The sequence below is a fragment of the Rhinichthys klamathensis genome, unplaced genomic scaffold (assembly GCF_029890125.1).
Source record: "Rhinichthys klamathensis goyatoka isolate OS25496 unplaced genomic scaffold, OSU_Roscu_1.1 h1tg000216l_1, whole genome shotgun sequence".
Taxonomy (NCBI): Eukaryota; Metazoa; Chordata; class Actinopteri; order Cypriniformes; family Leuciscidae; genus Rhinichthys; species Rhinichthys klamathensis.
In genome coordinates, this window is record NW_026606741.1 from 1219427 (window position 1) to 1231324 (window position 11898).

An 11898-nucleotide genomic window follows, 5' to 3' on the forward strand; every position below is an offset into this window, starting at 1 on the left:
AGGCAAAAGAAACAATGTGCAAACGTTTCAGGTCTAGCCCTTTATCAGTGGGCTTTTTTTATATAGATTTGTTCACTTGAAACCTGTGTCTTTGTTCAGTAATCTTTGTCCTTGTTCAGTAAATGTTTAGTAACCATTACAAGCAATGCCAATAAACTGTTTTTTTCTTATAAAAATTCATGTGTTCTGTGTACTTTATAACATTTTGAGGGCAATTGGGTGACCACAACAGAATAAGCAATTTTTTTTTTTTTTTTTTTTCATCCAAACGAGGCAATTGAAAGCCCTGATAGGTCTGGTCACGACTTTGGAATTGTTGTCTGATGGTTGAAACCACACGAGAGGCTTCTTATACTCCTGCCTAAAACTCCATAAGCCCAGTGTATAGCCTGCCTGTACGCAGTGTACCGGTATTGCCTAGCGATAAGTAGGAAAGATTCTTAAGTTTTAAACTCTGTAAGTAGTTTGGAAACGTCTCTGATGCATGTTTATTGTGTATGTAACACATCTCCTGTCACCTATAGCTGTTGTTTAAAGGACTCCATGTAAAAAATAAAAAGGTGAAGTAAACATAAACCATGAACATACTCGTGCGTGCTGGCTTGAAGGGGACCATTATCCTGCATGAAGTGTGAGTATGCTATGTGTAGCACAAATGGATTCAGGCATTATGCCTCATATCCAGGATGCTGCGTTAGGCACGTTACATCTGTATTTAAAGTATAGCCTATGCCTCCTCTGTATGGATAGAAAATGGTTATATTACAAGACACAAATTCAGATACGGCTTCCCAGAGCCTGTTTTATTACAGGTTTGAATGAATGAAATGTCTCTTCTGTATTAGAAAAATAAATATATAATTATTACAGGTTTGAATGAATGAAATGTTTCTTCTGTATTAGAATAATAAATATATAATTATTACAGGTTTGAATGAATGAAATGTCTCTTCTGTATTAGAAAAATAAATATATCATTATTACAGGTTTGAATGAATGAAATGTTTCTTCTGTATTAGAAAAATAAATATATAATTTAGAAATAACTATAAGAAATACCTCCAAATTTAACAAAAATAGCTCTCACAAACTTACAAAAACGAACTAACAAAATGTATCTTTAGTTTTCTTCCTCTTTATCCTGTTTTTCTTCCTCATCCTCCTTGTTTGCCCATCTATGTTTTGCTTTAGAGCTGATCTTTCCCAGAAGTTTTTTGAAAACCAGGACATTTTCATAATTAAAAAAACAGCCAGGACAGGACGTGAAAACAGAACATGTCCTGGGAAAACAGGACTGTTGGTCACCCTAGTCTAAAGTCTGGCGCGTTGCGAGCATAGGTTGCGCGTACATTCAGATGCTATTTTAAGCGCGCATGCTTGCAGATACAGATTGAACAACGCGCATACACTGTAGATGATTCTCTCATCTACACAGAGGCATTTTACTTTTTGCAAATGATACATTATTATAAGGAAAGCTATTTAAACACGAGTGAAATCATTGTTGTGTTCATGACGATAGGAAAAATAGGCATAAAGCTGACACATTTACCCAAATTAGTATATGCATGTTTAACCGAAGCTAATATGGGTGGGTTTGTCCCGTCCCCAATGTCACTTCTCTTTCTTTTACGGCCCTGACGAGAACATCGATCTCCTCGGCTGTGAACCATCAGACTTTACTGTGAACCAATTCTGAAGCGCGCCGCTGCCTGCTGCCTGCGTCTACCTCATGTGACGTCATCGCCGAGTCGCGTAAAAAATAACCGTTACTAAACAAAAACTACAAAAACTGGACTTTAACACCATTTTGGAGATATTTCTAACTTTATATACATATCTTAACTGCTTTATGTACCCATTAATCGACAGTAGGCCCTAGTGTTTAACCTGCACCATGCCCTTTAAACCTATGGAAACATTGACTGATTTTTTAAATGTTGATCTTTTTGCCCTTTTCAGACTCTCCGATCCAATCCTCATGCACAGACACCTTGTCACTATCATCACCCTCATCGGACAGTGATGCTTCTCTGATGTCCCCAAAAAGACAGCGCATTGATGACGCCTTTGTGATGTCCCCAAAAAGTCTACATACTGCAGTTCTTCACAAGCCAAAGAGGTGATTTCAGAACATTTCTCTTTATGTTTCAAATATTACATTTACCAGTTACTGTTACCACAACATTTTTTCCTGTTGTCAAGCTTGTCAAAAGAATTCTGGAACAAAAGCCTGGAGGGGAGAAAATCCTTGCAAAATATGCAATGACAGGAGAGATGAAGGACCGAGCACGCCGTGATCTCGTCGGCATTGTTGTTGCTGAAATGTTTGAAATGTATGGGTAAGTAAAATGCTTTATGGTGCATGATTTGGTAAAGTGTATATTCATAGTATTCAATTGCAGATATGGTAGTTGTAATCAAACAGGTGATTATCATTAAATGACAACCGTGGCTAATGAGCTTTGGCCTTGCGCAGATCATAGGTTTTCCGGTGTGTTGGTTTTAATGCACATTTATTCCACAGACGTGCTCCCCCTATGGATAAAAGAGCACAGTATGCGTTGGGGATAGTAACACTGTTCCCCTCTCTAAAAGATCCCTACTCCAAAAAAGGCTATGTGAGTACATATTTAAAAGTAAGGTTAATCTTAACAAACAAATGAATAATGTTCTGGTGCATTTTAGAAGTCTCACACTTCTTTTCTAAAGATCTCTATTAATTCATGCTGAAACTTTTTTTTATATACATTTCCATCTTTGTTGTCTTTAGGAACACTTTTTTGACATAGACAGCAATGAGGGCTACATTGCCTGGAAGGTTAAAAACACACAGCGAGAACTCAGCAATGGCGGTACCAATGGGTGTAGGAGAAGGAGCTCTCACACTACAGGCAGCAGTGGACCAAACTTGGAGAGAGAAGTGACTAAAGTGCAGGAGTTGGAGGGAGACCAGTGTCGTGAGGCCATATCTCTACTGAAACACAGCACAGACAACGAACAGATCTTCATGAAAATGAGAGAAACCTTTCAGCACAGGCAAAAGTTGATCCATGATCCTGAGCAATGCAGCACAGTGCTTACTGTGTTCCCAAGGTTTCTTGACACAAAAGGCCTTGTAAGTGTTTTTTTTTTTTTTTTTAAGCACATTTAGAGCTTAGATCGGGCCCAAAAAATCAAGCCCGACCCGACCCGAGCCCGTGCACGTTGTGTCCGAGCCCGGCCCGGCCCGACACATTAACTGTAATTATGAGCCCGAGCCCGATTTAAACCCGACCATTTTTACGTTGGCCGTTATAACCAGGGGCGACGCCAGATCGTTTTTTTTAACGCAGGTGCTGAATGGGTGCTAGACCATCGACAGGGGGGAGCGGCGCAATTTTATATATAGCCTAGGCTATATTATATAAATACTGTTAAAGGAGCTGTATGTAAGAAATGTTTTTCAATTAATCATAAAATGGCCCTGGTGTGTCTCTAGACATTAAGAAATCATGATCATTTCAAATACTTATATCACTGACAACAGTAGTACGGCCACGATATTGTCATTTAAAAAGTAAAGTTGCAGCCCTCAACTGATGTTGATGTTGTCATCTTGTGTTTCGGCCTGAAGCCCAACCCTCCACCTATCTACCAATCACGAAGTCAGTAGTGTTGCAGCATCCGGGTTGCCAGCTCTGCTCTAGTTGAAAGCTCCTTGTAGCAGCCTACGTTCCTGCTGGATCCTCAGCCGATCTGGCAACCTCGAGTCAGGGGGGAGGGGGAGGGGATGCACCGCTCTACAGTAATTTGAAAGTGATTGCAGTACCAGTTTTGTCCACAATCTTACATACAGCTCCTTTAAGAAATGTGCCAAAATTGGCCACTTAATATTTAACATTCAATTATTTTAATTATCACAATGAAAGTTTTAATTTTATTAAATTGAACAAGCACAACATTCAGCATTCAATCAAATATTCTTAAAGATTCATTATTATTAATAATGTTATTTCGACATATGTGTGCGACGCGTGCAACAAGCAAGATGTGCATTTGTAAATTCGGTGACCAGCGTGCCGAGAATTGATTTAATTTATGATGAGATGCTCCAGTTCACGTGCTATGTGACCGCGGCTCGCCGGCGCCTCCATGTCATGATTATATTTTCTGCTATATTTGCTTCTTATTTATTAAATCCAGGCAATTGGTTGATGAAAAATGTATTAAAATTAAGATACAATTTATACAAAACGAAATTCACTTTAAAAAAAGGCTTTCTACAAAACAAAACATAATTAAGTGGTCAAAATCATGCCTGAACCACTCCATGTCTCCCGATATTGCGCATCCTCCTATCTACTCTGTTCACTTTCATAATCAACATAGATGGGAAAAAATAACATCATGTTTTAATAAATACGAAAGTAAATGCACTTATTTAATGGCTACACGTAGGCCTACAGACTCTCTATTTGTACAAATTGCTGCACATTCATTTAATTCTGAATTTTGCACACATAAGTTGAAAGGCATGTTCCCTTTATTGCGTGCATTTATTAATTGTTATCTTTATGAATAATGTAACAAGGACGAAGCATGTAAACTGCGTTGTTTATTTATTCAGAATCGAATGGATCGCAAATGGATCCGAATGAAGAAAAGTGAAAAAAAAAGAAAAAAAAGAAAAGCTCGCCCTCAGCGGTATGCTTGGAAAAGTAACAAAAGACGACATTGAAGGCTGACTATCATCCTTTCTGTCATGGCAAGCCTGCTTCATGTGTCTGCTCATCGTCGAAGTCCCAATTTTTTTGCTGTCATAGGCGAGCAGCGCGCCGCACTTGCACTCAACAAAGCCAAGTTGTCACTGCCCACGACTAATTTAAAATATTTCCATATCCGACTTTCCTTCATACTTGCACAAAGTATACTTCCTTGATTTTTTTCTTTACTTCTTCAAGCTCCCCGTTGCACTTAAGCTACACAATACAGCACAGTGTGCGTGCGAGTGGAGGAGACGCTGCGCGTGACGTGCTTGATCAAGGGCCCGACCCGACCCGAGCATAGTGGCGGGAAATATCGGCCCGGCCCGGCCCGTGGGTCGGGTCGGGCTCGGGTAAAGAATCTAAGCTCTAAGCACATTTACTATGTTTCTGCAATGTCAAGAACAGCTGTTCCTAGATTAAAACTGTCACCTACGACTATACCACCATCATCAAATACACACATGCTTGCTTCCTCCCCTTTAGGTGGCGCAAGACTTTGACCTGTTGTTTGGAGCTGAGACTTCATCAAAACTCCTTGAGAAATGGGATTTCCTGAAGGCCAAAGTAATAAAGCAAGCCAAGAACATCAGCAAGACACCCCTGCTTGACCACCTTATCCAGTCTGCAGAGAAGAACACTGATGAGGATGACGAGGTCCCAGGTAAATAATTGACATGAATCTGGTGTGTATCTTTCAAATGTCGACTTATTTCATTTCTTTACCATGACAAATGGCTGTTTAGACAAATAATATATATTTTTAGGGCTGCAACAACTAATCAATGAAATCGATAATGAAAATAATCGAGAAATTTCATAATCGATTAGTTTGGTCTGTGAAACACTGTTTCGAGATGTTTTCCTCAGTATTTTACACAAGATTTATTTATCTTTAAACTCTACATTAAACAAAACTAATTGTGTTATTATGAGAGCAGTAACTGTAATGAGATTATGTAAAATATATAAATGTTAAAAATCCCATACATTTACTGAATAATGCTGTTCAGAAAATTTAATGTGTGTTACTGTAGAACATTCAACCTTTAACCAGTTTACACTTAGTTTGTGCTTTTGTTTTTACATTTAGCATTTTTAATATAGTGGTTTATAACGTACACGTGGTATATAACAAGTTTATAACGTACACGTAAAGTCCACGTAGATTAATTTACTAGCGTTTTCATAGGCTTCAATTTGCACAATGTTTGAAGGACCGCATTGTGCAGAGTAAAATTTCCCTGATAAAATACAGGCCTTTTAATCAACCAATTGATTAATAATTGACAGGTTCATCGATTATCAAAAAAAATTTGTTAGTTGTAGAACTAGTATTGTTATTGAAAAGAGTTTTGAGTTTTAATATTGATGTAGTTTCAAAGGTTTTGGTCAGGTGTATATCATGCTTAAAGCAGATGCTCCTGCCTTCTCAGGTTGGGATAGTGACATGGCCTCACTGCTACTGCTGGTCTACCTACTGCCACCACCTCCAAGTGGAAAGAAGGGAGCTGTAAAGATCAGTACCCGGGAAGCTGTGGACCATGTAGTTAAATTTCATAAGGTCAGTGTGTCCTGATCTCCAATGGCAATGGCCATTGTCAAAAGGCAATTGTGTAACCCCCCAGATTATTGATCTGTTTCTTTTTCAATGTCACCTCCACAGAATTTTAAGTCTGATCATTTATGTTTTGCCTCCTTGAAGTGCATAGAGAGTGGGGTTCACCTCTTTTGACTGCAGTCTTGTGCTCGTTCATTCTTATTTTTAGTTGTCTGTTTGTCTTGCCAACGTATTGGAGTTTGCAGGGACATGTGATAAGGTAACCAACATTGATGATCTCTCTGTTTAATTCTCTCTCTTCGTGTGACCGTGGTACAAAAACCTTGGTTGCCTTATCACATACTGAATATATTCTGCATGGGAAAGCTAACTGTGCCATCAAAGGTTTCTATCAGAGTCTGACTTATCCATCAAAATGCATTGTTCAGTGTAGATGAATTTCAGTTTATTGTTATCTTACAGTCATGTCGCAGCCTTCAGGAGCACTCTGGTCCAAACCAGCGACGACAGCCCTACATCCTGGCAGTTGGGACGACAAGAAAGCACATCCACGAGATCTACATTGCATTGGATGGTGATCTCCTTCCCTGCAAGGGCAAGTCTTCCCTGTCAGCCTTTGATGAACTTTTCAAAGCACATTATGTTTTCGGCATCTCCTATGACCAGGCCTTAAATGGCATGTACACATTTGTGCAGACCACCATCTACAACATTGATGTAGGTCATTCTCACGAAACTCCCAGAGTCAAGGACCTAAGAGCTAAGCTTCTTAACTAAAGAGTTATGATGTTCAGATGCTTTGTTTGCAAGTGTAGTTTTGTTACCGTTCAAATGTTGATCCGTCATCTCAAAGTTTTCCATGCGTTTTATCCTGGTAAGAAGTTTCAATTGATGTGTGACCAGACTGGATGCCACCAGAGATTTTGGACTTTTTCAGGCTTTAGAAAACATCTCCATAACAAACATAGCGCTAAAAGTCTAGATCAAGTTGAGAACGAGCCCATCGTAGTTGAGAACGAGCCCGTCGTAGTTGAGAACGAGCCCGTCTTAGTTGAGAACGAGCCCGTCGTAGTTGAGAACGAGCCCGTTGTAGTTCAGAACGAGCCCTATGGGCTGAAATATGTGCCACCAGAAACTGAATTTGAACCATTTATATTTGAATTTGAATGGCTAAACTTGAATAATTGCATTGAAAAACTGAATTTGAATCACATAATTTGAAATTGTATTGTTTAATTAAAATTTAATTTATTCAAAAACTGAATCTGAATTGTATAATTTGAAATTGAATTTATTCGTTTGGAACTGAAGTCCAATACAATTTGATCCTCACTGAAAATTAAACTCTCTATATATCTTCACATTCACTTCTCACAATTCAGATTCAGTTTTCAAATTCAATTTCAAGTTACTGAGACAGACATCCGGGTAGTTGGAGGATGAAGGAAGAGCAATCGAGCGCAGATCGATAGATAGCGTTCATTGGCGCACAGGACTCCTCTTGGGCCAATCAGCACCAATGTTTTGGAGCACAGTATGTTACCCGCCATGAAACAAAGAAGAAGTGCTTGCCTGACTTGCCGACTGGCGTGACCAGTGACTACCACCATGGATTCGGCTGGGACAAATACGGTAATGACATTTTTTTTTTACGATCTAACGATCTTTTGTTTACCTGTTGTTAATGTTATAGCTATTTTGTAGAAACGTTTCGTTTAGTCCGCGAGCATACACAAATCATGTTTACAATTACATTAGACGACTAGCTAGCACAATTGTTCTATATCTATGACTAGCACATTAGTATTGTTTCAGCTATTATTTTAGCAACGCAGCAAAAAACGCGCTGGAGCTAGTCTACAAATAGCAGTGCGTACTAAAACCCTTTTTATTTTTGTACTGCCAGTGAATAGCACCAAGTGAAAGTCAATGATTTGTTTATATCTAGTGACAGTGATCATGTCGTTAGCTCAGATAAGTACCGGTAAACTTAGTTAGAAGATCTAGAAATAGAAGGCATCGTGCTAACTAACTTGCCAGTCCCACCTGTGACTTACCTGAGCCTGTGAACCTAGCTGTTCTTTTGGAGATTGATTTTTGACCAGCTTATGCTGTGATCTGCACAAAGTTTAGAAAGGTGAAACTTAATGTTATAGTGATTATGGGCACGATCCAACTAGTTACAAATTAGTTTTTACTGTTACCATGGTATAGGAAACATATATGGCAATATTGTAACATTCATAACTAGTTGGCTTGTAGTCACATAACAAGTACAACTGGTTTGCTACTATTCCTTAATTTTGGTGGTTCCTCATCCATCGCCTCCATCACATTTGATATAAACTTGACATGAAATCCATAGCAATCAGTGATAATTGAATCTGTTTATGATAAAGCAATTACATTTCTTTGCAATGAAAAGTTCCTACTACTTTCAACCTTTACTACTTCTAGATTATTATGTTACCAGCTAACTCTGTATCTCACATCTCCTATTTGGAATATTATTAGTACCACAATAACTAATACAAATAGTAACACTATTATTAATGTATGACAATGTCATCTAATACATAGTATGATACAGAAAAGAATGGCTCCAGCTGATGAAATGGGTTGCATTACTAGATGGTGTATGTTAACAATTCATTACATTGCTTTTGCAGAACATTGTCATTCAGGAGTGCCTAGCCAGATTGAGGGAAAGACTGCAGTGTGCCCTCAACAACAACCCTCCTGATCTTGATTATTTGGAATACATAGTGACCCAAGAGAGGGCCTTCATAAATGCAATGGAGAATGTAGCTCTGCCTAATGATATTTGTGAAGCCCTCCATCAACTGAGCAGTTTGTTAGACCTGCGAAATAACCCACCCCCCCCCCACCCCCCCCCTCCTCAATATCTGTGGTGAGGAGTATAGGTCCCCATGGACGTTTTAGACTACAGGTAACAGAGGACCATCTCCAAAGTCTTCTTCATCTAGGTCTACCTGCCACATGTGAAGCAGACATTCTTGGAGTCTCAAGAAGAACCATATACAGGAGGATGCAGGAGTACAACATGTCAGTTAGAAGCCTGTATTCCACCATGACTGATGATGCTCTGGATAATGAAGTGAGAGCCATCAAATCTAGACTAACCCCATGCTGGATACCAGATTGTCAAGGGGTGTCTTGAAGCAGAGGGCCACCATGTACAATGGACCAGACTCAAGGCCTCTATGCATAGAGTTGATACAGAGGGCATCTTGTCAAGAAGAACAAGTATGGGCTGTGTTGTTCGGCGAAAATACTGTGTTCAAGGCCCACATTTTCTGCAGCACATAGACACCAATCATAAACTCATTAGGTGTGTTTATTACATTTGAATATAGCAGGACTTAAAATAGTTATCATTGGCATTCTTTTTTGTGGGTAATTATCCTCTGCTTCTTTATAATTAAACCATGTCCTTTTTTTCACCAGATATAACATGTTGATATTCAGTGGCATTGATGGGTACTCGAGGAAGGTAAGTTTCCTACTGTATCAAAGTACATACTCATGAAAATATTGCTGGTATAATCCATATTTTTTGTAGGGTGTCCATGTTATGACAACCATCCCATAACTATTATTAGTATTACTCATGTCCGTTTTCCACCCTTTAGATAATGTACCTCAATGCTGGGTCCAACAACACAGCGAGTACGGCGCTTCAGTTTTTTCTGGATGGAGTGAGGAGATTTGGATGGCCTTATAAGTGAGTAATGCTGTTCTCGTAGTATCGTTTAAGCAATATGATTGATTTGTCAGCTGTTTATGAAGCATGAATTTATCAGGATTTTATTCAATGCTGCATTTAGTTTTCATGAACCTGTGTGAGGACATTATCCATTATTTTTAGTAAAGTTTTGTTGATTCAGCTGGATGGATACTAATTTCAAAATCTGATGAGTTGCAGGGTAAGAGGTGACCAGGGTGTTGAAAATGTCAGCATTGCCCAGATGATGTTCACTGTGAGAGGCACAGGGCATGGAAGCTTTATAAGTGGAAAAAGTGTGCACAACCAGAGGTGAATTATTCGTTTTGCAATGATTATCAAATGACCCCAAGATCCAAGTAGGTACATGACATTTCTTGTTATTGTTGGTGTGCCCTTCAGTGTGATATTTACTTCAGTTGAATTGCTGTTTGGCTATTCTTGTACATTGTTTGATTGACCCACGGGGAACTTTTCTATTTACGAATTGTAGAATCGAACGTCTCAACCTTAAAAAGACACACACACAGAAAAAAAAACGATTAATATGTGTTGCCAAACATTTTACAGCACTAAAACCCTTAAGACCTCTTACCTGGGAGAGAAGGGATATATACTCCGCATCAGAGACATCCTCTTTGGAAATGTACTGAATCTGTATCTCCCCATCACACAAGTACCTGTAGCACCAAAGTTTGAGGCAGCAGGGTGGTGGTCCGCTTTGAGCCAGACTTGCAGCCCAGATTTCACCAGCACTTCTGAAAGAAAAATGTAGAAATTAGTAGAAACATAGTAATGTCCTGAGGACATAAGTGCATAATACTGTGTTAAGATCACAAGCCACAACATTTAGCCTACTGAACATAAAACAATAAAAAAGTATGCACACCTACAGAGGCAGACAGGTGCGTAGGAGAGGACCAGAAGGGCAACGGACTGAAACAGAGGAATCTCCCGCACACTGTCTTAACCTGCAAATAAAGTTTAATCAGAGAACAATGTTTCGGTCGCTGGGACCTTCAGTAGGTTATTTTATGGTGTGAACAGAGGAAGCAATTTAAATAGACTCAATTGTCCATGTGGGCCAATCAGAGCCCACATAGGCAGCTACACTGTCAGTGCCTGAAATGATCAAATATTTTCAAAGTCATCAAACACAATTCCTTTTTTTCTTGTCATATATGGCCTGGCTCAATGCCAGGCCCCATGCCTGAGTTTTCAGCCCTGTAACATGTAAACAAAATATTGTTTGAGGACTCAGACTTATGGACCCCACTGTGTGCAAGCATGTCTTACCTGAAATTTGCTTGATCAAGATCCAACAGGGAATATTTGGGACATTTTCCAGTCTGGTCACCCTCAAACAGCTTCTGCTCAATCCCTGCAACCATCTCTTTGAACACAAATAATCACTCCATTCATGTAACTGTCACTTCTATTGCAATTTTTTTTTTTAAATGTAATTTAAATCATATTTATTTCCGCCAAGGAGGTTATGGTTTTGATTGAGTTTGTTAGCAAAATAACTCAAAGTTATGAACAGATTTCAACTAAACTTTAAGGAAATGTTGATAATGGGAAAAGGAACGGATGATTACATTTTGTTGGTGATCGGTTGAAGAAAAGTGGATCAAATAATACAATGCCGGGAAATCCGAGCTGCTTGGCGGAGGTCTGTTTTCCAAGTGCTTTTCTAGTTCAAATATATGTGTACCTGTGAGGAACTCCTTCCGTAACGCTCCTGTATCAAGGCCCGCCTCCCCTATGAACCTGATTTTTAACTGACTAGTAGGCAATGCCTTCTTTTGTCGCTTCCATTGAGCAAGGCCCCGCTCCACCACATGGGA

General features: G+C 39.2%; 1 protein-coding gene across 1 annotated transcript; it reads left to right on the forward strand.

Moving 5' to 3' along the window:
* Nucleotides 1-1948: 1948 nt before the first annotated feature.
* LOC130097303 (uncharacterized) lies at nucleotides 1949-7402 on the forward strand. Its single transcript, XM_056264102.1, has 7 exons — nucleotides 1949-2122; nucleotides 2206-2342; nucleotides 2528-2621; nucleotides 2774-3118; nucleotides 5232-5409; nucleotides 6182-6309; nucleotides 6769-7402. The coding sequence occupies exons 2-7, from the start codon at nucleotides 2266-2268 to the stop codon at nucleotides 7081-7083; spliced, it is 1137 nt and encodes a 378-aa protein (XP_056120077.1). The 5' UTR covers nucleotides 1949-2122; nucleotides 2206-2265; the 3' UTR covers nucleotides 7084-7402.
* The last annotated feature ends 4496 nt before the right edge of the window (nucleotides 7403-11898 follow it).